Source organism: Gopherus evgoodei, chromosome 3 (genome assembly GCF_007399415.2).
Source record: "Gopherus evgoodei ecotype Sinaloan lineage chromosome 3, rGopEvg1_v1.p, whole genome shotgun sequence".
Taxonomy (NCBI): Eukaryota; Metazoa; Chordata; order Testudines; family Testudinidae; genus Gopherus; species Gopherus evgoodei.
In genome coordinates, this window is record NC_044324.1 from 2,856,957 (window position 1) to 2,883,749 (window position 26,793).

Genomic DNA, 26,793 nt, shown 5'->3' on the forward strand with positions numbered 1-26,793 from the left:
CAGACTGGGTCAGACCAAAGGTCCATCCAGCCCAGTATCCTGTCCATCCGCAGAGACTAATGCCAGGTGTCCCAGAGGGAGTGAACCTAACGGGTAATGATCAAGTGATCTCCCTCCTGCCATCCATCTCCACCCCCTGACAAACAGAGGCTAGGGACACCCTTCCTTACCCAGACTGGCTAATAGCCATTAATAGACTTAACCACCATGGATTTCTCTAGCTCTCTTTTAAACGCTGTTATAGTCCAAGTCTTCACAACCTCCTCAAGCAAGGAGTTCCACAAGTTGACTGTGTGGTGTGTGAAGAAGAACTTTTATTTGTTTTAAACTTGCTGCTCGTTAATTTCATTTGGTGGCCCCTGGTTCTTATGGGAACAAGTAAATAACTTTTCCTTATTCACTTTCTCCACATCACTCATGATTTTATATACCTCTATCATATCCCCCCCTTAGTCTCCTCTTTTCCAAGCTGATAAGTCCCAGCCTCTTTAATCTCTCCTCATATGGGACCTGTTCCAAACCCCTAATCATTTTAGTTGCCCTTCTCTGAACCTTTTCTACTGCCAGTATATCTTTTTTGAGATGAGGACACCACATCCGTATGCAGTATTCAAGATGTGGGCATACCACGGATTTATATAAAGGCAATAAGATCTTCTCCATCTTATTCTCTATCCCTTTTTGAATGATTCCTAACATCCTGTTTGCTTTTTTGACTGCTGCTGCACACTGCGTGGACGTCTTCAGAGAACTATCCACGATGACTCCAAGATCTCTTTCCTGATTCGTTGGAGCTAAATTAGCCCCCATCATATTCTGTGTATAGTTGGGATTATTTTTTCCAGTGTGCATTACTTTACATTTATCCACATTAAATTTCATTTGCATGGCTGGGCGCTGCTGTTAGCAAAGCCTGGCCCTGGGAGTGAAAGGATGGCAGCAGGGCCTCGCTGATGCAGAGGTAGCGCTAAAACTACTGACTAGGAGGTGCCATCCGAGGCAGACAGATCCCTACTGGCAGCCTGCTGGGACTGGAGCGCACCTCGGTTTACGGTGACTTGGCCTGTTAGTGAAGCCAAACGGCTGGGCTCTGCCCTTTCACGGCGTGTGCCGCTGGGGTTTCAGGGGCACGGTGGGAACACCACTTGCTCATGGACCCCTCGATCTACGCAGCCCTGTCGAAGAAACTGCTGGCCTAGAGGATCGTGTCCATTGTCTAGGGATAGTGGGGGAGTGTGAATGGAGGAACCGTGCGTGGTGTCAGGATCGGCACCCGATGGTTTGTAGGGTGAGACAATGCCAGAGTCCGGGTCTTATCCAGAGGTGGAGCAGTATTCTGTTGAACCAGGTACGTTTGTGTGTGTGCAGAATTCTCTTGTGTGGCCTTTCCCCCATGGGAGTGGATGGAAAGGACGGAAAGGACAGTCTGGCTGCAGGGCTCGAACCCAGGGCTGAGGCATGGGATGGCCCCCGCTGTTGCTCTGGCCCGCCCACCCACTGCACAGGGCTGTCTCAGTGCAAGCATGTCCAGTGTAGCTCTCTGATGCATGGATAGGGTGGCAGCTGCTCCCCACCTCAGGTCTCTCCAGGGAGCCAGGCCCACCGGCAATGCCCTCTTGCCCACAGCCTCCCTGGGGAAGCGACCGAAGGCCCGGCCTCACGGGGGAAACATGGTGCAGCCCAATCCGCTTTGGCCACGCTGAGCAAGAAAGGAGCCAAAGGGGCGGAGAAGGACATGTGCCGCTCCTCCATGCATCCTGGCAGCAGGAGCTCTTGGTAGCTGGGGTGTCCGGTGGGCCTGGGCATAGCTGACCGTCCTCCTGGTGCGATGGGGAAGGCGGCACCCGGAGGGGCCCCTAGCTGCGGCAGGACCAGGAGCGTGGCGCCACCAGCCCCCAGAACATCTTCTGTTGAGAACCCACCAGGAAATCCAGTTAGTGACAGAACCGGGCCCTTGCTGCCCTGGGGCATGATGCTCGGGGCCAGGCCAGAGAGAGGGAGACACAACCAACTGACTGAGCCAGAGGGAGAGGCCTGCGGCGTGGGCACAGCCTAGCAGGGAGGGCCAACACCCCTCGCTAGAGTGATAGGCCTGTGGCCATGGCCTCGAAGTGAGAGCCATGGCTATTAGGTGAGAGGGACAGGCTCTGACCCAGGGGCCTGGACGAGAAGGCTACCCTAGTACTCTAGGGAGATAACTGACCCGCGATGAGGCCGGGGGTGTCTGGAGTGACAGCCAGGTGAGATCTGCCCCCCGTGACTGAGACCAGCCTCCGGCCTGGGTGCCCTCACCTGCTCGAGGGGGCAGTGGATCTGGGCGTACCACTCCTGGCAGTACAGGCACACCTAGATGCCCTGGCCGATGAAGAGGAAGGTCCACATGATGATGTTCCAGATTGGGCCCTTCTGCTTGTCAGCTCGTTCAGCAGGAAGTTGAAGATCGCTGAGGGGAGAGCCAAGGGGGGGGCTGGGCAGCGACTGCCCCATTTCATGCGCCTCCTGTCCCCACCCCACTGGGGTCCACCCATCTCTGCCGAGTGACCCTGTAGCCGTGTGAACTGGTCTGAGACCCACCCAATCCTCTCCCATCTATGCGGCCAATGCTTCATCGGCCACTACCGGGGGCTGGTGTGGGGCTGCTAAGATGCTCTCCATTTGCCCCCTTTTCGCCCTGGGGGCCGAGGAGCCGGGCACTAGGCAGCGCTCACCTCCAAAGATGGCAAAGAGGGTGAACATGACGAGGTAGAAGAAGCCAAAGCAGAGGGTGATGACGTATTCGTGGACGATGGCAGACATGACGAAGACAGACAGCATGGCTGCAACCTGGGACCTCCCTCTGAAGAGCTGGGAGGCAGGGAGAAGGCACTGAACAAACGAACGAGGCACAATGAGCAGGGTCCCAGACCCCAGCTCCCACCAGGCCGATGGCCCATCCCATTATTAACCCTCGCCCTGCCAGGAATGTGTCTTGTGAGACCCCCTCCTTGTCCTTCCCCCAGCTCCGCACCATCATGGCATAGATCCCTTCTGCTGCACGAGACCACCCCGCAGTGAGGAGCTGGATCCAGAGGAGGAAGCCCCACTGTGTCCCCTCCCAGCATCTACCTCCCCAGCCCAGGACCATCTCTGGCTGCTCGCCTGGCACCCTGAGTTAGACAGAGCAGCGAGGATCCTTTCGGAGCCACCTTGCATCATCAGCAGTTAACGTTTCATTGAGTCCAAGTGCACCATCTTCACCACCTGGGCCAGCGAACAAGGGTCCAAGTGCCACCTCTACCCCTGCCAGGTTCCGCAGCAACGTCCGCAATGTCCGACCGGCGCCAGGGCCACGTACCCAGAACAGGTCCTGGTAGACGTAGTAGTAGAGCCAGTCGTGAACCACCACGTTCCACGTTCGGTAGTAGGTGGCGAAGGACGTGGAGTTCCACCAGTCCTGGGAGCGCGGGCGGGGAGAGGGACGAGGGAGAAACGGGAGTGAGCCTGGGCCAAGTGTGCCGCAGCGCCCCCCCCCCGTGTGTGCACGTCCATCTGCAGCACTCATGGTGCCCACCTGGCATGCTGGTGTCCCCCACCCCCTGCTGCTCCGTTCCAAAGGCAGTGGCCCCTGCCCATCTTGTAGCTCCCAAACGGAGCTGCCACCCCTTCCCCTCCCAGCTCCGTGGCACAGAGCTGGGATCAGCACATGGGGATCTGCAGTCTGATGCTTAGAGCGTTGGTGAACAGAGCAGTAGATGCTGGCGTTCCAGCTGCCTTTCGGACCCTGTGATGCCATCATAGCCTATATCCTAATGGGCTCACAGACTAACTGGACCAGGAGTAGGAGGGGAAACTGAGGCATGGGGGGATAGTGACTTGCCCACGGTCACACAGCAGGAACGGGACTAGAACTCAGGGGTCCTGAGTCCCAGCCCAGCACTCTCACTATCGGACCAGGCTGTGGGTGACTCTACCTACTCAGCACGGGGGCCTGCGTGGGGTCTGGGAAGGAGGGGGTGGGGCACCGGTTTTCAGCACCGCTGCCATGTCAGTGCCCCCAGCACCCGTGTCACACCTCAGACACCCTCATCTGGGTTAGGTGGGAGAATCCCTGGTTGGCTGGTGGCCAGGAAGGGGATCCCCAAAGCAGGGGACTCCCCAGGCAGGTGCCGCGTGGAGGCAGGGGAGGAGCCCAGGAGCCAGGAAGAGGAGTGGGGTGCTGGGTGGGCGGCTCCCCTGCCCCCTGCTCTCACCTATCCTCTCTCTCCAGCCGGGCCTTCCTGTGGGGCTGCGGGTGGGACCGCGTAGCCTCCTCCACGGCCTTGTCCAGCAGGTCTCCGAGCTGCACCTGCACCTGCTCCAGCAGCTCCCACTTCACCACCTGCCCTGGGGGGGGATGAGATGGTGACTGGTCTCCCCAGAGAGTATCCCAGCATGCACCTGGGAGGTGCTTCCCCCCTTCCCTCAATTTCTCACACCCTCATCCCAGCTGCCTTCCTTCGCCCCCTCAACCAGATCTGCCAGCTGGTGCCAGGACCTTGGGGGAGCTGTTCCTCCCAGTGCCCTGCTCCGGAGCCATCAGCATCCTCCCCTGGCCCCGATCCCCCACCACCTGCCCAGGAGACAAGCTGCCTAGGGAGAAGGGCTCTCCCAAGAGACCCCCCTATTGCACCTTCCCCAGCAACCATCCACGTAGCCCCCAATGCCCACCCCAGCCCATCCCCCCGGCCCTCCCCAGACCCAGGCGGAGCCCTGCCTTACCTCCATGTGTCTTCTCCATTGGATGAGGCTGGTGATACTGTCCGATTGCTCGATGTTCCCTGGGGAGGGGTGGGGAGCAGGGGGTAGCGAGTCAGTCACTTGTCACCCGCTGGGTGGTGCCCCCTTGAGGAGAGGTGCTGAATAGCGCAGCTCTTGTCAGAGCCAAGGGTGCATCGGGGGCCCCTCTTTTCCATGCCAGAGGGGTCGGCAGCTCTCTGAGGGCCTGATGCCCTGGCAACCCACCACCACCAGCACCGCAACATGGCCATGTGGCAGGGCCGGAAAGATCCCCATTTGCCTAAAGGTTTGGGGATCCCCTCCCACACCCCATTTCCGCCACGACTTGGTGCCATCTCGTACTGTGACAGAGGCGAGTTGGGCCCATGGAAACCAGCCCACCGAGCCTGCATTGGGGGCACAGCTGCAGGAAGGGTTGGATGCCAGCCCGGCCTGCTGGCTCACAGGACTGGTGGGGCATTGATGTGCCAGCCCCAGTGCAGGCTGATGCCACCCCCTGAGCCTGCAGCTGCTGGGTCTTAAAAGGAGGAGGGGAAATGCCTGAGCTGCCAGCCCCACCTGGCAAGCTCCCTACCTGTCCACCCCAGCTGGGTAATACACAGACCCCCCCACATCTACTACCTGGACATGGGCACATGGGTCTGAAATGCCATATGCTCACCACAATGTACCTGGCAACCCACATAGCTGTAACATGCCACACGCCACAACCAGGCACCCGCACACGGCTGTCACCTGGCACATGCCACTCGGTCACATGCTGCTCCAGCCTCAGGTACCAGGGATGTGGTCCAGGCTGCTCTGTCCCCAACAGCTTCATGCTGGGCAGTCGCTGCTCTGGACCCAGGCACTGTCCCCCCAGCTCTGATGCCCTGGCAGGTCCCATCTATATGTGGGTGCCCACCCTGAGCTCCTGAAAAGCTGCACCCCACCTCCCTTTTCTCCTTCCTTCTATCCCCCTGCCCCGCTCTGCCCCTGCTCCTCACCGTCCAGCCCCTGAGTCTCCCCCTCTTCTTCCTGCCTTTACCCCTCTCTCTTCCTCTGCCTGGCTCTGTCAGGGGCCCTCTGACTTTGCTCCATGTCCATCCTGGAGGGAATGGGACTGGGTCAAAGAGCCGCCCCAGAGCTACCATCCTCTTCCTCCCAGGGGCTGCCTCCCTCCCAGTGCTGGGCCCTGCCCACTCAGCTGATTGGCAAGGGGGGGTAAAGTCCTTGGAGGAGTTTTCCACTCTGGGATCCAGGCTGGAGATGGGAGCCTTGAACCCTCCTCCAGGGGTAATAAGATAAAGCCCTTATCAGGGCAGAGATAGCAGGGCCTGTGGCTCCAACCTCTGCCCCCAGCTGGGGTCACCCCCCCCACACTTTAAAACTTTGCCTTTGGGCACAGAATCATCAGGTCCCCCAATCTCATGGGATGGGCCTGGGCAGAGGCAAAGTAGGCACTTAGACTAGTACCTTTGCTCCCCTACTGGCCGGTGCGAAGCCACTCGGAGCCATGTCCCTGTCTCTTGCTGATTGTGGGTACCGCTGGCTCTCGGATATTCCCAGCATGCTTTGCGCCGGGGGGTTGCAGTATCCTCTCCTGATGTGCCCAGGGTGACCCATGTGCATGGGTCATTGGGAGAGAAGAAAGAGCAGGATGGGTGCCAGGCTGGGCTCCCGGTTAGCCTGTCCCTGGTTGATCTCTGTTCCCTGTGATATCATTGGGGCATGGTGCTCATCTCTACTCCCTGCTCTACACCGTGACTGTACAGCTCCTACGCTCTGCCCCAGAGCTGGCTGCATCTCAGTCGGGGAAGAGAAAGGGGTCAGCATTAGGTGTACGGGAGCTCCCAGGAGGGGAGAGGGTGTCACGCCTGCTTACACCAGTGAGTCATTTGGCCCGCAGCCTCACAAAGTTCCAGAGTGACGATTCAAACATCTTCTTGCTAGGGCCTGCTGCTTAGAGACCACCACCCTCCCCCGTCCTCTGCCCCCACCCCAGACTCCACTCACGAGGGGCTGTCTCTGTCCCACGCCATGGGGCACCTCTTTACAGGGGCAGCTCCAGGCATCAGTGCACCAAGCACATGCCTGGGTCAGCAAGCCGTGGGGAGCGGCCTGGCGGTCGCCGTGAGGACTGGCCGGTCCCGCGGTTTCGGCGACAATTCGGCGGCAGGTACGCCGAAGGGGCGGGACTGGCTGACCTCCCGCGGGCGCGCCACCGAAAGCCACCTGACTGCCATGATTGGGGCGGCAAAATACATAGATCCGCCCCTGCCTCTTTGTTCCCTTCATGCCCCAGAACAACCCACCCGCCTCCATGAAGAAGCATCTCTGCCCCCAGCCCCCACTTTCTCCCACTCTGCAGTGTGGCGGGGAAGGGGGGGAGCCAAACGGACCCATTGTACAAGGCAATACCCTGCTGGCATTCAGCCTGTCTGGCCCTTGGACGTCCCAGCAGGGCTAAGGCCTCTGGGGGCTGTGAGGGGAACTTTGAGCCAACCGTCCCCGGCTCTTATTGGCAAATGATGAAGGGTTACCGAGGCGATACCTCTGCAGGGCTGAGCTCTCAGGCCCTCCAGCCATGGGGCTGGAGCTGGCATGGAAGAAGCTACATTTTACGGCCCTGCCCACATTGAAAGAAATCCTTGAATCCAATTTTGTGCTGATGCCAGATCACCAGTTGGCAGCCCCCTAGCCAGAGGCTTCCTGCCAACTCTGGGGCAGGGCCAGACCTGGAAACTCCTCCCCGCCCCCCATCTACCCCTGGAAGGATCCCCCAAAGCAGGGAGGACAGAGATCTCATCCGGGCTGGTTGAAAATTATCTGTTGAACTTGTTTCCTGATGGAACGTTAGGTTTTCCACTAAGTAAATCTAGTCATGGTCCAGCCTTGCTCCTGCAGATATGGGGGATTTTTTTGGTAAAACAAGTGAACATGTGAAAGCCAGCAAAATGTTCTTTGCGACGCTGCCATGGGGCCTCATGAGAGTTGTAGTTCAGGTGCCTCATTCCCTCACGCTCTTCTACAGGCCGGACTCTGCAGCTGAACTCTATCTCCCATGAGGCACTGCCTCCTCTCGCCAAGAGGGGAACCATGGTGCACCATGGGAGATGTGGTGCAGCCCAGGAGCCCAAGATATGAAAGATACTTGTTGGTTTTTTTTTTAACGCACTAGGGCTCAGGCGATGACTCTGATTCTCTTCTAACTGGCTTCAGCCACTCTGTGTGGATCTCATCTGCATTGTCAATAGCATTCATTAAACAGAGGGCCGCTGACGGACTCCAGGAAGCAGGTAGGGCCACATAAGCGTGATGGATGCTCCTTCCACCAATGGAAGCGAGTGTGACCAAAGAAAAGCGAGTAGCTGCTACTCTCATCAGTACCAACCTGAGCAAAGGGATGGCTGAGCATCCCGACACGTGGCCCTAAGAGAGGGCCCTGTTCCAAAGACAGGTGGAGGGTCAACACTGACATAGGCCAGGTCTGCAGGACAAAGGCGTGGTGACGTTCCCCTATCCAACATTGCTGTGCCACCAAAAGAACCCACGTAGATGCTGTCTGTCATTTGTCAGGGTGGCATAACTGTGTTTCTACCAGGGGATACGCTGGCAGCGCCTGGCCATAGCGTGGACTGGCCATAGGCGCCAGGACATCTAACTGGACTGAGGGCAGGTTAGTTATTCTGGTACAGCCAGTGGTGAGCTGCAGCTTGTTCGCATCGGTTCACAAGAACTGGTTGTTAAATTTAGAAGCTGGTGTAGAACTGGTTATTAAAGGGGCCAGCAGGTGGGCAAACTGCAGTCTGCGGGCTACATCCAGCCCGTGGGACCGTCCTGTTTGGCCCACCTGAGCTCCTAGCTGGGGAGACTCCCTCGGTCCTTTCCCCACTCCCCCCCCCCTCGCAGAGCCCCAGCACGCCGTGCTGCCGGCGCCAGCACTCTGGGCAGCTCTGCAGCTCCTGCTGCTTTGAGCAGCATGGTAAGGGGGCCGGGCCTGGGAGGAAGGGTTGGATAAGGGGCAGGGAGTGGTTGGAGGGGGTGGAGATTCTGGGGAAGTGATCAGGGGACGGGGTGGGGTTGGGTAGGCATGGGAGTTCCAGTGGTCTTTCGGGCTGGTGGTGGATGGGGTCGGGGCAGTCAGGGGACAGGGAGTGGGGCGAGTTGGGTAGGGGGGCAGTTAGGGTGGGGGTCTCCGGAGCGGGTGGTCAGGGGACAATGAGCGGGGGGGGTTTGATGGGTTGTGGGTTCTGAGGGGGGCAGTTGGGGGCAGGACGTGGGTTGGGGTCAGATGGCGGAGGGAGACAGGCACGTGGGGCTTGTACTCACCGTGTGGTTCCTTACTGGGTCTTCGGTGGCGGGACGGTCTTCACTCGCTCCAGGTAAAGGACCTGCCACCAAAAACCCGGAGCGAGTGAAGACCCCCCCCCACCGCTAAAGTGCTGCCGAGGGCCCAATAGGGAACCGGTTCTTAGGATTTTGGGAGCTCATCACTGGGTACAGCCTATTTCCCCAGCTAGACAAGCTCTAAGGTGGGGTCTGGAGGGCACCAGGAGGGCGGCACAGCAGAAAGCAGGCGAGCGCCAGGCCCTCCAAAAACCAAACTCAGCTTTATTTAAAATAAAAATCTCCCAGAAGCATCCAACAATCCTCAGGAGAGCACACTAAGGTAAAGGAGCTGCAGGACAGGTAACAGCAAAAGCAGAGCTGGGGGATGGGGGGCGGGGGGGGGCAGCCTGGCCCTGACTCCCACTCCAGCTGCCTCTGCCCCAGTGCCCCCCCCCCCGCCCCATCCAGCTGGCTGCAGGACTCTTCCCCAGCCAGCAGCTTTCCTGAGGGGAAGAGGGGGACATTCAGGAGGAAGGTCAGAAAGTGACAGGTTGCTTGTCCCACATCCAACCCCTCCATCCCTTTCTCCCCTCCCATTCCCTCTGCCCTTCTCCCAGCTTCTTAACTGGTGTCCCACTGCAGCTCAGGGTGTGTGGACGGGTGTGGGTGGGGCTCCTGAGTTTGAGGGTGCAGGGGCGAGCTCTTGCTGGCTGTTTCCAGCCTGTCCCCCAAAGCCATGCTGCCCTTCCCAGAGTACCCCCCGCCAAGATCCAACATTAATAGCACTCTTCCAATACCAGCCGTCATTGTTCCCCATCCAGAAAAGCAGTTTACCCCCCTACTCCAGTCCAAGGGGGAAACTCCCCTTGCAGGAAATGCAGCTGTGGGTGGGGGGTTGGAAGCACCAGGGGATGCTGCAGACCCTCCTGCCCCCCACTCCCAATAGCTTATTGAACAAACACCTGCGCTAGCAGACCCCCAAAGCAGCGGCATAGGCCCCAGGCTGCTACCCCAGAGCCATGGGGTGGAGGGAGCCCTGCTAGCCCAGCCCCACTTCTCCCCAGGGGCCAGGTTGCAGGGCTATTCCCTGCCAACTGTGCCCAGCCAGTCCTGGGTGTGAATGGGGCAGGTGGGAGAGGCCGATCTCCAGGAGGGCAGCGCCCCCAAGCTGCCTTCAGGCCAGCTCCTTCCAACAGCCACGGGGCCAGGTAATAAATTAAAGGCAAATGCTTCTGCGTCCTCGGGCTCTTCTTCCCGCAATGTCTATCAGTCTGAGCCTCCTCCAGCCCCGCTCGAGCCCAGCCCACCCCTCTCAGTCACTCCCATTGGGCAGGCAATGGGGGTTGCCCTCCAGCCCCCCTGAGCCGGCCAGCGGGTGGCCCTTCTTATCCACACACCAGCACTGGCCTCGCCTCTGTCCTTTGGATGCCCGGCACTGGAACAGGAAAAGACAAGGGGGAGAGAGGCTGTGAGAGAGGACATACCAAGGGAGTGACTGACAGTCTTGTAATCTGAGGCATTTTCACCACCACCCCACAATGAAGCCCCAGCTCCTGGAGTCATGGGACCATTAAATGAAAGCTGAGATCCTTCCCAGAAATTGGGAGTATGTTTCTAACCCTCATGGCTCCAGAAAAGAGCTGGAGATTGGTATCTTCTAGCTTTTCTTCTAGCACTTGGCACCCCTCCATCGCCAAGTGCTTTACATATGGATGGGGAAACTGAGGAGGGAAGGGCAGCAACAGTACAGTATCCACTAGGCTGTGCTGTCCTGTAAAGGATGAGAACTCAGGTAGGCAAAAAGAGCCCGGCTCAGGAGCTGGGGGGACCTGGTTTAAAATCTCTGGCTGTTTGGAGCTGGCAGTGCCCGATCTGGGGTAACAGCCAGGTGGTCCCAGGCACTAGCCCAGTATGACAGGGGGTGGTAGAAGACACATGCACTTATCTGCTAGGGCAGCCAACAGGACATAGGTCTGGCTAGGCCAGTGGGTGGACACAAAGGTCGGTGTAGGGTGACCAGGCAGCAAGTGTGAAAATTCGGGACAGGGGGTGGGGGGTGGGGGTAATAGGCACCTATATAAGTCAAAGCCCCCCAAAATTGGAACTGTCCCTATAAAATCAGGACATCTGGTCACCCTAGGTCAGTGCCCCACTGGGTTGATCAGCAGCCAGTCCAATGCTGTGTCTGGGCAGCCGCTTGCTGGCTCCCCGCCAATGCCTTGCACCTGGAGAGCTCCCGGCTCTGACTCCATCCAGCACTCATGATGCCCCAGCCCAGGGGAACCCGCCCCAGCCCTGGCCCCTACCTGTTTTTTCCTGTAGAAGCCTTTGGTGTCGCAGTTGGGAATGAAGATGTCCTCTCCACTCAGGTACAGCGGGGCCTTGAGCTCCAGCATAACGGCTGCCAGGTGCATGCGGCACGGAGCCTGCCAGGGGACAGGACAGATTGCAAACTCAGGAGGGACAGGACTCACTGGGCTTCCCTGCCCAGCTCTCACAGCTGCCTCTTCTCCACCCATCTACCCCCATGCCCCAGCCAGCCTATGCATTGGCCTCTGCCTATAGGGGCAACCCAGCATGCCAGGGAGCTCATCTGCCTGCAGCAGGAGCACTCCAGTCCAGTGATTGCAGAACCCAGGACAGCTGTTTGTATGCTGCAAACTCAGCCCCAGCCTCTCCCAGCAGGGGGCACTGTGGGGTGCAGGGCCGCAGCTCCCAGCTGCTCCATTGCCAGCCGGAGGTGCTGCAGGAGCGCTGCCAGGGGACCCGGGTGTTTTCTCTCCTGGCGCTGGGTGCCTGTGCAGGAGATGCCTCACGTCAGACTTCCAGAGGCATGTGCTTGCCCTGTCCCTGCCCCCTCCTGCAACGCACCGTCTCCAAGTCCGGCTTGCCGTCGCTGTTCAGCGAGATCTGGTGCAGCCGGTCCTTGCCACCGGTCGCCTCTGTCAGGGGACCATGGTGCTGGGGGGCCAGAGGCTCCAGCGTGGGGTGGCTCGCCCTGCGACTCTCCTTCCGGCTCTCCCCTGCGGAGGAAAGGGAGACAGAGTGTGGTGCTTAGACTTCAGCCTGCCATGCACCCTTCCCTGCCCCAGTCTGAAGCCAGAGTGTCCTGTGCAGCACAGGGCCCTGTGGCTTCTGTTGAGGTCAGGCCCTTCAAGCCTGCAAACAGGCCATCTGAGCTGCACCAACCTAGTCGCTTGGGTGAAGTGAGTTTGCTGCGTCCTTACCAATTGCCAGGTGCCCATGGCAGATACAGCCCCCTCCCCCCCGGCTGAGTGAGGGTGCAGCTAGGCCATTGTGTTCAGGAGCTACCACTAACTCTGGGTGTCACAGTCCCCTTGGAGACACCCAGGACCCAGCACCACGGAGCACCTGCAGCTCCATGCACCCAGGAGCTCGGGGGACCTCAGCCTTTTGGGCCCTGGTGCCCAGAACCCCCGCAGCAGTGTCCAGGTTCACCGAAAGTTGTTCAGGCTGGGAGGGGAGGGAATCTTGCCCCAAATTACTGTTTGCCAAGCGCCCCAACAAAGTTGTTCTCACAGTACCCAATATCGAGCGTCCCGTCCTGCACTCCCATGATCCGACACAGGGGGGAGCCAGCGCTCCTTGGATTGGTGAGCAGGACATAGGAACCCACAGATGGGCCTGAATTCCTACCCCCACCAGATCTAGCTGCCCTTCCCCAAAGAGATGGGGTCCCTCAATACAGCAGCTGCCACAGAGTGGGAAGCATCTTTGGGTGTTGCTGTCATTGAATGGCCGTGGACATCCCCTCTCACCACCACCTCTGCGTCTGCAGCAGCCCCCCCCACTGCCTTAGCCCTGGGTGGAATTGCTCGAGGCATCTCTGCTCTGCTAGAGAGAAGCCTTTGCTTTATAGCGGGGTGGAGCAAACAGCGGATTCTGCAGCCGCGCCAGGGCTGGGTCTCACCCCTCTCACCCTCCCAGCCTGGATTATTAAACATTTTTGTCCTGTGTTTGTACAGCCCCTAGCACCACGGGGCCCGGCTCTATGACTAAGGCTCCCAGGTGACAAGACACAGTCAGTTTAAGGTAGACTCAAGATTTAGAGTGGAGGGGGGGATTTTTTACTGGATCCATTATTATGGAAGAGCCCAACATGAAGTTTGGGGGGTGGGGGGTGCAAGCAGCGGGGGAGAATTTAGGCTGCACTGGGGGCTCGGACACAATAGCACAGACCCCAGCACCGTTCTTGAAAGGGGTTGGGGAGGAAGAGGTTGAGGTTCCTCTGAATACCCCCTCTGGAAGGGATTTGCCCCTGTGCTTCATGTCATTGCTGAGATGGGTGGCTCAGATCTGCCCCAGGACCCCCCCCCCCGCCATCCCTGATACACAGCCATCTCCGACTGGGTGGAGTTTGTTACAAGGTAATGATGTTCCTCCTCATCGCATTCCTCCAAGCTCCCCCAGCCGGCGCGGGGACTCAACTCCCCCTCCACAGCAGTATCCTGAATCCTGATGGAGGCTTAGCTCTGGGTAGCTCCCTGCAGCCTGTCTGTTGCCATCTGACACCCCCTCTCTCTCCGGCCAAGCCCAGGGGGCTCGCCCCCGGACCGGTGCCTGCTGAGAAAGCTGAGCTTTGAGCCAGGCACCTTGGGGGAAGTTCAGTCCCAGGCTCCCATGCAATGGTGCCGCCCTCTATCTAGCTGCCTTTGGCCCTCAGAGACCAACCTCTGCTGGCAAATATCAGCTACTGCCGGCCCCCCCCTGCTTTGCCACATTCCCAGGTTTGGCTCAAGGCAGCAGCTCCCTGGGGGCTGGCCTGCTGGTAGCTAGACTGGGGGGCAGGGGCTGTCTGTGTTTGTACCACCCTGGCCCATCTCCCACCCTCATGGCTCAGGGGAGGGCCTGTCCCCCTTCCCAAGCCATATATCCGCCCACATGCCCCTTCTCCCATTCAGGGAGCCAAGAGGCTGAGCCCACTTCAGAAGCACAGAAATGTGTGTGTGTGTGTGGGGATCAGGCCGGATCAGGGCACCTGGCAGGGACACCTCCATGGGGCTGGGGTAGACGTGATCCTGCTGGACTTCTGCTGAGAGCGTCCATGGGCCATTGGCATCTGCAGGCGCTGAGGCAGGGGTGAGCATGGCTGATAGAGACAGCTCGGTAGAGACAGCTCAAGGGAGAGAATGCCCCCCCCACTCTTCTCAGGCAGCTCCCAGCCCCCTCTTCTACCAGACACCCCCCCACACACACACCTAGCATCAAACCAACCCCGGGCTAGCGGGACCCGACCCACTTGGAGCCTCTCCACCCTCCTTTCCACATCAGCTGGATGGTAGACAAGGAGCCACTCAGCCTCCCCATCACCCCCAGGTCTCCTGCAGAAGAACCCCGGGGTCTGAACCCTCCCCACCTCTGAGCCGGAGAGCGGAAATGCCCAGCCACTCCCGTGGGGGTGCGCTCCCTGGCCAGGGAACCCCACTATGGCAACCCCCAAGTGGAAAGACCCATCTTCTCCTGCCCCTCTAGGGGCAGGAAAAAGACTCAGTTCCGGGGAGCGGGGGAGAGAAAGCTGCAGCCTTTGCTCTTAGAAACCAGGGAGCTGCCCCCCAACTCCTGGGGGTGCTGCTAAGTGGCACCAGGGATCCCCCTGATCTGGGCTCAGCACCTCGGCGAGGGCTGCTCTGTGCCCTCACCCCGAAGCTCAGCTTGGGGGGGGTCTCCAAGGATCCCCCCAGATCTGGGCTCAGCCCCGAACCCCAGCCGCGGCCGCTCCCCCCAGCCCGCCCCGCACTCACCTGCCGGGGGCTCGGGCTCCGTGTGGTTGCGGCTGCCCTTCCTGCCCCCCACGGCCCGGCACACCCCCTTGCCGTGCAGCAGGGCGTGCAGGGGGGTCCGCTCGCCGGCCCGGGGGATGCAGCGCAGTCCCCGGGCGCAGCTGGGCGTGTAGACCCCGCACGGCTCCCCCAGCGCCCGGGCGCAGCCCTTCTCCCCGCAGGCTTCCCGGGGCGCCTTGGCACTGTCGGGGGGCGCCGCCGCTGCCTTCTCGGGGGCCCGGCAGCCGGCTCTGGGGGCACAGGCCGCGGGGTCCCCGTCCTCGCAGCTGGGGCATTGGCCCAGAGCGCCCCAGGAGCCCGGAGCCAGCAGCAGCGCAGACACCAGCCAGCAGCCCGGGAGCATCTTGGCCGGCTGGGCAGGGGAGGAGCCGGACCGTGCTGCGCCCCGACTGCTCTGGGCTCCCTCCCCACGGCCTCAGCCCTTAAATACCCTGCCCAGCCCACAACCTGCCTCCAGCGCTGGCCCCGGAGCGCCAGGTGTCTACAGCCCTGGCACCCACCGAGCAGGGGGCTGGGCGCTGCCCGGCTCCGCTCCCACCCCAGCTGCGCTCCAGCCCCCCTTTTGCCCCCCCCAAACTCTCTCCTCTTGCCCCCCTCCCGGGCTCCCCCCGGCTCCTCCCCCTGGCCACTCTCTGTTCTCACCCCTACCCCTCCCGTCTTCCCCCACCCATGTTGATTTCCAAATTCAATTTCCCCCTTCTCGCCATCTCAGACATTCCTGGGATTCTGGGGGCGGCTGGAGGGGGGAGTCGCTCGAGCCCCTCTGAGCTGCAGAGGCTGAGAGAGGAAATGAGACAGGCCGGGGAGGTGGAAAGGAAACATGCTCCCCCCTCCCCAGACGCACGGTCCCAAGAGGAAGCTCCTGGCCTTATCCCCCTTCCCAAGGGGTCCCCAGTTCCAATCCTGATCCCCCCCCCCGTCCCAAGAGGTAGCTCCCTCCTATCCTATATGATTTAGTTGGTGTTGGTTCTGCTTTGAGCAGGGGGTTGGACTAGATGATCTCCTGAGGTCTCTTCCAGTCCTGATATTCTATGATTCTATCCCTCCATTCCCAAGGGATCAGCTCCCATATCCACCCCCCCATTTCCAAGTGGGAGAGCCCATCTATACTCCCCCATTCCCAAGGGATCAGCTCCCACCTTCACCCCCCCATTCCCAAGTGGGAGAGCCCATCTCCATCTCCCCCCCCATTTCCCAGGGATCAGATCCCATCTCCATCCTCCCCATTCCCAAGGGGGCAGCTGGCTCCCATCTCCACCCCCCATTCCAAAGTGGGAGGGCCCATCTCCATCCTGCCCAGGCCCATTCCCAAGTGGGGGAGCCCACCTTCATCTCCCTCATTCCCAAAGGATCAGCTCCCACCTCCATCCCATTCCATTTCCAAGGGATCAGCTCCCATCTCCATCCCCCCCAGTCCCAAAGGATCAGCTCCCATCTTCTTCCCCCCATTCCCAAGTGGGAGCTCCCATCGTCTCCCCCACTCTCCTCTAGCAATTTCTCTTCCAGTGATTTGGGTCTAATTCTCTGAGCATCTTTTTTGAAAAACCAAACAACGCCCCCCCCAACCAAACAGAAATTGCTTTCATTTAAGCCAACCCGAAAGAAATGAAGAGCAAACAATTTCCTGGTGCCCAATCCCTGATTTCCCCTCCTTTCCCTGGGGGCGCTGGGCTGAGATCATGGTTTTTTTCCCCTCTCTCTTCTTCCCTCAAAAGTACATTTTTTTTTTCAGGATCTGAACGAATATTGTTGCCTTTGCATGGAGCCTAAATGCCTGGAATATTTCATGCTTCCAGCCCATCTCTGTTGTGTAATCCAATCTCTGAGCTATTTCCCTTCCCTGTCTAATTCTTTCCTAAAACATAACACATCATTTTTACTGCTGGCCTTTGTGTGGGCAGAGCTGAGTCTTAAAACAATGTGCTTATTTGGCAGGCTGGGTCTACTGATTAGAGCGGGGCATGGGAGTCAGGCCTCCTGGGCTCCTGGCTAGCGGTTAGAGCAGGACCCTAGGGAGGGTCAGGTCCATTGGATGTCTTGCTCTGGAAGGGGGTGCGTTATAGTGGTGGCAGCAGAGGACTGAGGGTCAGGATTCCCAGCCTGAGTTCTTGGCTCTGGGGGCAAGTGCTGTCTAGTGGTTAGAACAGGAGGAACTCGGAGTCAGGACTCCTGGGTCCCATTTTCAGCTCTGGAGAGTGTGGTTTAGAGGTTACAGGAGGGGAATGGGAGTCAGGATACCAGAGTTTTGTTCCTGGCTCTGGGAGGAAGTGTAGTCTAGTGGCTAGAGCACAGAACTGGGAATTAGGACTCCTGGGTTCTATGAATAGCCCTGCCACTGACTGTGTGACCTTGGCCGAGTCACTTTCTTTGCCTGTGCCTCTGTTTCCATGTCTGGAGAGTGCAGATGATATTACTTTCCTATCTCTCTCATAGGGCTCTATTAACGTCAGTAAAGATCTTCAGATGTTGTTAGTATTTCGTGGAAATTTTAACTCCTCACTTCCAGAGTTTCTGTTCTGGCTACCTCCCCCATTGCTTCCAGCATTCCTTGCTTCTCATTTTCAATAATCAACTTTTCTTACATGTTTTAAATAACAGAATTCAGTTTTGTGTTGGATTCTGCTCCTGCAAATCCTTATAGATTCCAAGAGCATGGGGGTAAGAGGGGCAGACAGAAATCAGTGTTACACAGCTTTCCCATCCAGTGCTGTTCAGCCAAATCCCTTTACAACTGGCAGCTGGTTAATCCTCAAAACCCTCCTGGGATGTAGGCAGGTCAGTATTATTTGCCCCGTTTTACATATGGGGAAACCGAGGCACAGAGCCCTTAAAGGGACTCACCCAAGGTCATAAGTCCGGGATAGGGCAAGGTGCCGAACTCAGCATCACCTTCAGCAAAGCACTGTGCCTTTAGCAAATGGTTGTCCCTGGAGCCTGGATGGAGAGGTGCTTGAGAATATTTCATGCTTCATTTTCCTTTACATCAGTAGCAGTTCACACACACACACCCTGAAGATGCACTGGGCCTAGTGGATCAAGCACTGGGCTGGGACCCCGATTCTAGTCCCAGCTGCTTGGTGATCTTGGGCGAGTCACTCAACCTGCTGGTGTCTCTCATAGACTCATAGATTTTAGTGTCAGAAGGGACCAATATGATCATCTAGTCTGACCTCCTGCACAAAGCAGGCCACAGAACCCTACCCATCCACTTCTATAACAAACCCCTAACCTATGTCCGAGTTATTGAAGTCTTCAAATTGTGGTTTGAAGACCTCAAGCTGCAGAGAATCCACCAGCAATTGACCCATGCCCCACGCTGCAGAGGAAGGCAAAAAACCTCCAGCGCCTCTGCCAATCTGCCCGGGAGGAAAATTCCTTCCCGACCCCAAATATGGCGATCAGCTAAACCCTGAGCATGTCTCTGTTTATCCACTGGGAAAAGGGGGATCGTGACCCTCCTTTGTAAAACTCGATGCCTGAGAAGAGTGAAGTGTTGTCATTAAGCAGCTCCACTTGTAAGGGCTCCAGTCTCCCAAAGGGCCGTGGAAAGAGGTGCAGTTAATTAACTGTCCAAGTAGCTGTTGAACTTGAATTTGTACCAATCATAACCCAGGGGCAGGACCTCTCCCTGGTAAGAAGCGACTGTTGCAGATGCTTGCCACAGGATGGCGCCCCTTAACCCTTCGCTTTCGGAGGACTAACTGGCTGCAGGGCAGCAGAGCCACCTTTGAAATGCAACCCCCAGAGCTGCAAGCAAAGCTGGGCTAGCGATGGACCGGCCTATCTGCTTTCTCCGGCCTGGAGCTGTGGGGACAGAGGGGGGACCCCCTCGCTCAGGGCGGGGGGCTCTGATATTGTTCCAGGCCATCCAAGAGGTGATGATTTCTGAGCAAGACTCCCAAGGGCAGCTCCGTGCTCTGGCACACAATCAAGCAGCCCTGGGAGGCAGCCACAGTCCATTTCCCATAAACAAGGCGTTCTTTGGCCCCGAGCGGAACATGCTTCTTGCTTTTCCTGAACTCCACCCTCCTCACCCTCTTTGCATTTCCCCAGTTTCCACCCAGGATGCCCCTGCGCGCTGCCCCAGGGCAGGATGTTAACCCCTAGGCCTGATCTCTGTTTACGTTTGTCCATGATGTTCCAACAGGAAAAAAAAGAGGCAGATTTGTAGCTGGGAGTGAAATCAGCCATGGGAACAGCTTCCCAAGGGATGTGGCAAAGGTTCCATCCCTTGGGGTCTATGAACCAAGCCTGGATAGCTTCCCAAAGGGTAGCCCCTGACTCAGCCATGCGCTTTTGGAGGGATTGGTGGGTGATTTACATGGCACGTGCTATGCTGAAGGTCCGACTGTCTGTTTTTGGCACTTACAGCACCTGATTATCACATATCTTAGTGCTTCCTAATCTTTAATGGATTTAGCTTCACACGACCCCTTGGATAGGACCCGAGGGGGAGGGATGTGATCCAGGGGTTAGGGGAACTGGCGCCAGAGCCCTCAGGCTCTGTTCTTGGCTGTGTGTTTGAGAGGTCAGAACAACAAAGTGGGAGCTGGGATTCCTAGGTTTTATTGCCAGCTCTTCCACAGGATTCAGGAAGTCATTCAGCTAGTCATTTTGCCTCCACTCAGTGAGTGGCTGTGCACCACTGCCCCCTGCTGGATGGGAATCAGAGCTACTCCACCGTGTGCCATAGGCCCTGTGCTGCCGATGGAGATTCTCCTTTAACTCCAAGGGCTGAGCTGTTGGATGGGTGCATCCGAGTTCTGTCCCTGCTAACACTGGGAATCTCTGGATGCCTTCTGTGTGTGAGGCAGCAACAACTACAGAGCCCTCGACTGGGGGCAATAATTTAGTAATGGGTGATGCAACCCACAGAAAAACAGAGATTCTCCTAGCTGGGGAGCAGGGAATTTGCATTTCCCTTGATAGCCAAATCCCCCCTCATGCTGCCTAGCAATGAGGAGGTCCTGGCTCAGAGCAGCGCTGGGAGTGTGTGTGTATCAGAGGCCCTGGCTTTACATCATCCTCGCCAGCAGCTATTGCAGGCCATCAGGTGACCCACCTGCTCTTGTCAATGCAGAGGGTTTTTCGCTCGGGTGCCCCAGCTGTTCCTCAGCCCAGAGGACTCACCGCAGTGCTCTGAAGGACATGAGGCCGCTCCAGCAATCTGGACACCGTCCCCTTCATGTTGCGGCAGGGCCAGTGACTGGATGGGCACTGCTCACTGGAGGGCTAGGCTGGACGTCAGCCAAGCAATGCTTGAGCTAAGGGGAGAAGGGAACACGTGCGGAGGCAAGAGCTATGGATCAGAGGAGAGAGGGGCCTCAGGCCCGGCCAGGCGGGGTGGGAGTTACTCCAGGAAAGAATTTGGCCCATGGTGTAAAACAGAAGAAGGTGGAGTTCAAATGCAGGCATGTCTAGGATGATGAATAGAGGCAGCTCCCTCCCAGGGTGAGGCAGAGGGAGCTCTGCTATGGGGGAGGGGGGGGACCAAGATGGCCCCTCCCAGCATGAGGCAGGGGGGATTTGGGGTTAGAGGGGCTGAGATGGCCCTGTTCAGGGTCGGATGGGGGGCTGTGGGCGTGAGAGGGGCAGAGACCACCCCTCAACAAGACAGGGTGAGAGGGTTCTTGGGTTGAGCAGGGCAGAGATTGTCCCACCTGAGTGGAGTAGAGGTGCTCTGGGGCTGAGAGGGGCAGAGATAGCCCCTCCCAGAGTGGGGCAGGGGAGCTCTGGAGGTGCAAGGGAAAGAGTTGGCCCCTCCTGGGGTGGGACATAAGCAGTAAAATGATCAAGTCCTTTTTAGGCTGGCTCAGGATCATGTAAAGTCTGGCCACTCTAAAGCCCTCTGAATTGGGCATCAAGGGGGCAAAGCAGAAGAGTGTGGGGCCTGAACCTGCTAGTTCTCTTGAGTCCTGGCTCTGCTGGGGGAGGAAGACTGGGAGAAGGAAGCGGGTTGGTCACAGAGCCCATAGTCTAGAGCCTGCTAGCAATGCATCAAGCTGCTAGGAGCCCAGGTGGGGTTACCTTGGGCACATTCCCCAGGCTCAAAAAATAGATCATAGGCAATGGGGTAGGGAAGCAAGGGAAATATCCTGCTTGCTTAGAAACCTGGAAGGTGTCTGAGCTGCAAAAGGCCAGAAGCTCTGAGCTGCCACACAATAAGCAGCATCCCAGAGATACCTGCAATGCAGAGAGGTGAACTACCCACCAGCAGGGGCCATAGCAATTTCAATGCAGGAGCTCAACTCAGGGCCTGAAGTCTCACAAGTACAGCCCAGGCAGCAGCAGGCTTTTCACTGGCCTGCCAAGCTGCTAACAAACCTGCAGTTCCTTCTAGGACCCTCCTCACTGTATGAGTCCTCCCCCACTCACTGATGGAGTTCACCCTCACAGCTGTTAGTACCATTTTACAGATGGGGAACTAGGACACAAAGTTGATTAAGTGACTTGCCCAAGGTTAGCAAGAGGAGTTTGTGACTAACTGGGAACAGAACCTAGGTTTTCTGAGTTCCAGGCCAGGGTGCTACCCACTAGCCCACCCTTCCAACACCAGAGCCAAAGTTTGAGTGGAAGAATAATGTATGAATACCATCGCTTGCAATTTTGTGTTATCTCCTCACGCAAACTAATAGTAACCAGGGCTTGGAAAATGTATGATGTTGATGAGCTAGCAGCTAGGGATTCTCAAACTGGGGGTCAGGAGATTATTATATGGGGGGTCATGAGCTGTCAGCCTCCCCCCCAAACCCTGCTTTGCCTCCAGCATTTATAATTGTGTTAAATATGTTTTAAAGTGTTTTTAATTTATAAGGGGGGGTCACACTCAGAGGCTTGCTGTGTGAAACGGGTCACCAGTAAAAAAGTTTGAGAGCTACTGGGCTAGACAAGCCACCCTACTAGCCAGAGGCTGATATGTGAGACTGAGTGGGTGGATGAGCCCACAAGTGAAGTCCAGGGGCAACTGGTTAGAATGGGGAGGGGGCTAGGACTCTTACTGGTGGGTTAACGGGTGGCACCTCCTCTCCCCATATCAACCAGCACCTAAACAGTATGACAGGCCTAGGCCCTGGGGAGGGGGCTATAGTGTCCTGGAGGACCCCTTCCTTTACACAGCCTTTCCAGTCACCCACCATTCTAGTGCCATGGGGGTGCCCCCCTTTATAAGGCTCAGTGGTCCGCCTCACTTACAATGCCCCAGGGATCCCCCATCATAAAACCCTGGGGTATCATCCCCTTATAAGACTTGGGTGGGTCCCTCTGCTGTACGGGCCTTAGGTGGCATCTCCTCCATTCTAGGACACCGAGGAGGGGGGCCCTTTAAAGAGCCTTAAGCTGGAACCTTTCATAGCCCCCTGTGGAAGTCCCCAATAAGGGGCTCTAGGTGGCACCCCCATTCTAGTCCCCAGAGGCCCCCCATTCTAGTGCCCTGGGATTCCCAATTATAAGGTCCCCCCAGTCTAGGGCCCCCCAGTCTAACCCCCAGCAGTCCCCCATTAAAAGGCCCTAGTCGCCCACCCCCCTTTTAACATCCAGGGATACCCCCTGGACCCCCCAAATCCAGTGCCCAGGCGTCCCCCATTCTAGTGCCCCCAACCCCACTCCTGGGGTCAGGTTTCCCCATCTAGAGGCCAAGCTGTCTGCAGCCCAGGGACAGCCCTTAGCCCCCACCCCCACTTTACACGTCATAATCACGCGCCCCGAGCGCAGGGCGTCATCACCAGCAGCGCATCCTCCAGAGCCGCTAGCGTCACATGACCAGCCCCCGGCCGGGCCTCCCGCTCAGCCCCCGCCCCGCGCTCTCCCCTCCCAGTCTCCGATTGGTGAGGAGTCCTGCCCGTCAAAACGGATCGCTCGGGGATTGGTCGGACTGGCTGTGGGGGCGGGAAGAAGAAGAGCCGGCGCGGGGGGGCATCCGGATGTGACCTGAGGCAGGCGGTGGCGGCAGAGCCGGAGCCGGTCGGGAGAGCGGAGTAGGGAGGGGTCCATGGAGGGAGAGGACGGTCCTGGCTGGGTGAGGGGGCGCCCGGGGCAGCGGGGGGTGAGGTACCCGGGGAGTGGGGGGACGAGATGCCCTGGGTGGGTGGAGGCGGAGGGATAGCTGGGAAGGGGGGGTCGTGGGGGGTGGGGATACCCAGGGCAGGTGGGGGGGAGGGGAAGGGATGCCCTGGGTGGGTGGAGGCGGAGGGATAGCTGGGAAGGGGGGGTCGTGGGGGGTGGGGATACCCAGGGCAGGTGGGGGGGAGGGGAAGGGATGCTCTGGGTGGGTGGAGGCGGAGGGATAGCTGGGAAGGGGGGGTCGTGGGGGGTGGGGATACCCAGGGCAGGTGGGGGGGAGGGGAAGGGATGCCCTGGGTGGGTGGAGGCGGAGGGATAGCTGGGAAGGGGGGGTCGTGGGGGGTGGGGATACCCAGGGCAGGTGGGGGGGAGGGGAAGGGATGCCCTGGGTGGGTGGAGGCGGAGGGATAGCTGGGAAGGGGGGGTCGTGGGGGGTGGGGATACCCAGGGCAGGTGGGGGGGAGGGGAAGGGATGCTCTGGGTGGGTGGAGGCGGAGGGATAGCTGGGAAGGGGGGGTCGTGGGGGGTGGGGATACCCAGGGCAGGTGGGGGGGAGGGGAAGGGATAGCTGAGAAGGGGGGTCGTGGGGGGTGGGGATACCCAGGGCAGGTGGGGGGGAGGGGAAGGGATGCCCTGGGTGGGTGGAGGCAGAGGGATAGCTGGGAAGGGGGGGTCGTGGGGGGTGGGGATACCCAGGGCAGGTGGGGGGGAGGGGAAGGGATGCCCTGGGTGGGTGGAGGCGGAGGCGGAGGGATAGCTGGGAAGGGGGGGTCGTGGGGGGTGGGGATACCCAGGGCAGGTGGGGGGGAGGGGAAGGGATGCTCTGGGTGGGTGGAGGCGGAGGGATAGCTGGGAAGGGGGGGTCGTGGGGGGTGGGGATACCCAGGGCAGGTGGGGGGGAGGGGAAGGGATAGCTGAGAAGGGGGGGTCGTGGGGGGTGGGGATACCCAGGGCAGGTGGGGGGGAGGGGAAGGGATGCCCTGGGTGGGTGGAGGCAGAGGGATAGCTGGGAAGGGGGGGTCGTGGGGGGTGGGGATACCCAGGGCAGGTGGGGGGGAGGGGAAGGGATGCCCTGGGTGGGTGGAGGCAGAGGGATAGCTGGGAAGGGGGCGTCGTAGGGGGCGGGGATACCCAGGGCAGGTGGGGGGGAGGGGAAGGGATAGGGATGCTCTGGGTGGGTGGAGGCGGAGGGATAGCTGGGAAGGGGGGGGTCGTGGGGGGTGGGGATACCCAGGGCAGGTGGGGGGGAGGGGAAGGGATGCCCTGGGTGGGTGGAGGCGGAGGGATAGCTGGGAAGGGGGGGTCGTGGGGGGCGGGGTACCCAGGGGAGGGGGAGGGGGGATGCTCTAAGCCCAGGGTGGGTTGTGAGGGCTGGGATACCCGTGGAGGGGATTTGAAAACTAGCCTGAATGACTGTGAAAGGCCCTTTTTTTGGTTGTGCTGTGCTCATTAAAGGTGTAGCTGTTGCTTGATCAAACCTGACGTGAATGGAGCAGATGAGGTCTGTAAAGTCAGACACCACTAATTTGATGCCACCTGTGCCCCAATTGGCTTTCTCCTGACTTCAGGAAAAGACAAGACACTTTACCCTACTGCCGAGCCTTATGCTTTGTGCATGGAGGCTATTTCCTTCTCTGCCTCTCTTCAGGCTACTCCGCAGTGAAAAAAACTCCAGTAACTACTGCTGCTAGTGATTTTTCCCAACAGGCAGAATGAAACTGACGTGAAGCTGATCAATTTAGTGGCTTCTTGGGGAAGATCTGAGTAGCAGCAAAGGCACTGGGGCTCTGTCTGTCTGCAAACTGAGGCCTGGTCTACACTTCAGACTTGTACCAGCATAGCTCATGTCGTTTGGGGAGGTAGTGCCAATAGAATTTCTCCTTCTGGTGGTGTATGCTGCTATGCTGATGCCGTTGTGCCGGCATAGGCTCTGTAGTGTAGACATAGCCTTAGGCAGCATTGTGCTGCCCAAGGCTCTGATCACATTTGGATGGTTGTCTGCCCAACTGTAAGAGCTAGAAATGTACCTTCCTTTTTTTAAAGAACAGGAAGCTTGGATCTCTGTAGAAATAAACGGCCTGGTTCCCCTTCAGCGCCGCTTCTTCTAGCCTCTGGGAGCTCCCTACTCATCCCGGGAGTGTGGCTTTTTCGAGCCCTGTTTTTGGATTGCACTAATGCCGGTGGCCTTGAATAAATACCAGGCTTGTCTTACTGGTGCTCTGATCGCACTAATTGTGCTGTCTTGAGTGAATGGACTCCTGTTGTACTTGAAACCTCAAAGGCAATAACCCTTCTCCCTTTCCCCAACACACAGGTCACATCCTTTGCTAAAACTCTTAAAGGGATTTATGGTGGGTCCAAGTCCCTGTGAGCTTCTATTGTGTTTCAGGATTGGTCAGAAACCACCCCCTTTTTGGGGAGGCTGGGCAGATTCGCCCTGATGATCTCTGCTTCTGAGCTGGGGTTGCAGGTCTTCCTGCTGTCTTGGAAGTTCTTCCTGCCCTACCTGTCATCTCAGTCACTGTCGAGATGTTGACTCGCTCCTCCGACCAGTCCATGATGCCAGCCTCTGTCACCATCTTGTTACATTTTCAAACAAGTGCCTTCTGCTTTGTCCCATCCTGCCCTTCACGTTCGGGAGGCGCTGCTTGTAAACATCCACAACGCTACCTCGTTGTCCTCCTCCAAGATTCTCCTTAAAGCTCTGCTTTGCTGTGGTGCTACACAGAATGCTGCCCGTCATCTACACCAACGTTGTTTCCTTGGGCTCTCCCATCTGTCTGTATCCATCTGTGGTCTCTTGCCTTATGCTTAGATGGTAAACTCTTTGGGGCAAGCGATTGTCATTTGTGTGGTATCTAGCGCAGTGGGCTCTTGGTCCATGACTGGGCCTCCTAAGTGCTACAGAATATAAACAATAATAATTTAGTGCTGTTCTAGCTGAGCAGACAATCAGTGACGCTCATGTCCCCATCTCTGGTCTGGGAGCAAAATCCCTGTTAGACCTTGTCTCCTGCACCTTTCTTACTCTGTTGGACCTGCCAAATCCCGGATGCTCTATGTGTGACTCCCAGCACAGGGGCTTAGCTTTGGGAATGGGTGGTGGCAAGGGGCTGTCTTTGGAGCCGGGGGGGTCAGAAAGGTCTCAGTGTTGTGTGAGAGATGGTGGGGCTAAGAGACCTGGAAACAGCTGCAGGGTGTATCGGTCCAGCTGGGTTTGATTGCATGGGTTAGAAGAGGCAAGGTTTCTTTGAGGGCTCGGGGAGGAATAACTGTGTGTGTGGACACAGTGTGGCCTGGGGGGTGAGGCCAGCATTGTGTTGTAACCAGTGCTGCTTTCTCTCGCTCCTCCTCTGTACCCCCTGTGATCTTTGAAGAGTGCGTCTGTTTCCAATTCCTGGTGTTTCTGTACAGCTTTCCCCCCATGGCGTATTAGCACCAGAGAGTGGTGTTAGTTTTTGTTTGACCCTCTGGATGCTATCTTGCCACTGGCATGTAGTCTTAGCTGTTATCTCTTTGTAGGTTTCTGTCTTAGTGGCTAGTAATAGAGGAAGTGTGTTCTTGTGGTTAGAGCTAGGACTGTGAGTCAAGACACCTGGGTTCTACCCACTGGCTGGGAGTGGGGAGTTTAGAGGTTGAAGCAGGGGCTGTGAGTCAGAACTCCTGGATTTTCTCCCCTTTTCTGCTGCTGACTTTTGTGTATTCTTGGGCAAGTCACTGCCTCTATCTGTGCCTCAGTTTACCCCTGTAGAACAGGGATAATACTTTCTGACTGGTTTATCAGGTGCATTGTGCATGCTCTAGCATTCGATCACAGCCTACAGTAAGAGAACAGGAGCGCCTGTCTGGCTCCCGATCCCTCGGAGTA

The 26,793-nt window shown here is 58.1% G+C and overlaps 2 protein-coding genes across 2 annotated transcripts in view; one reads left to right on the plus strand and one right to left on the minus strand.

Moving 5' to 3' along the window:
* Positions 1–9,330: 9,330 nt before the first annotated feature.
* Positions 9,331–15,255, minus strand: IGFBP6 (insulin like growth factor binding protein 6). The gene is made up of 4 exons (XM_030558392.1): positions 14,829–15,255; positions 11,938–12,089; positions 11,373–11,492; positions 9,331–10,501 (listed from the first exon to the last, which is right to left on the minus strand). The coding sequence occupies exons 1-4, from the start codon at positions 15,208–15,210 to the stop codon at positions 10,379–10,381; spliced, it is 777 nt and encodes a 258-aa protein (XP_030414252.1). The 5' UTR covers positions 15,211–15,255; the 3' UTR covers positions 9,331–10,378.
* A 7,525-nt stretch (positions 15,256–22,780) lies between these two features.
* The window catches only part of SPRYD3 (SPRY domain containing 3), a 35,317-nt gene continuing 31,304 nt past the window's right edge, over positions 22,781–26,793 (plus strand). Inside the window, exon 1 of the mRNA XM_030554513.1 lies at positions 22,781–22,881. The gene's annotated coding sequence lies outside the window, so the exon portion shown is untranslated. The remainder of the gene's footprint in view (positions 22,882–26,793) is intronic.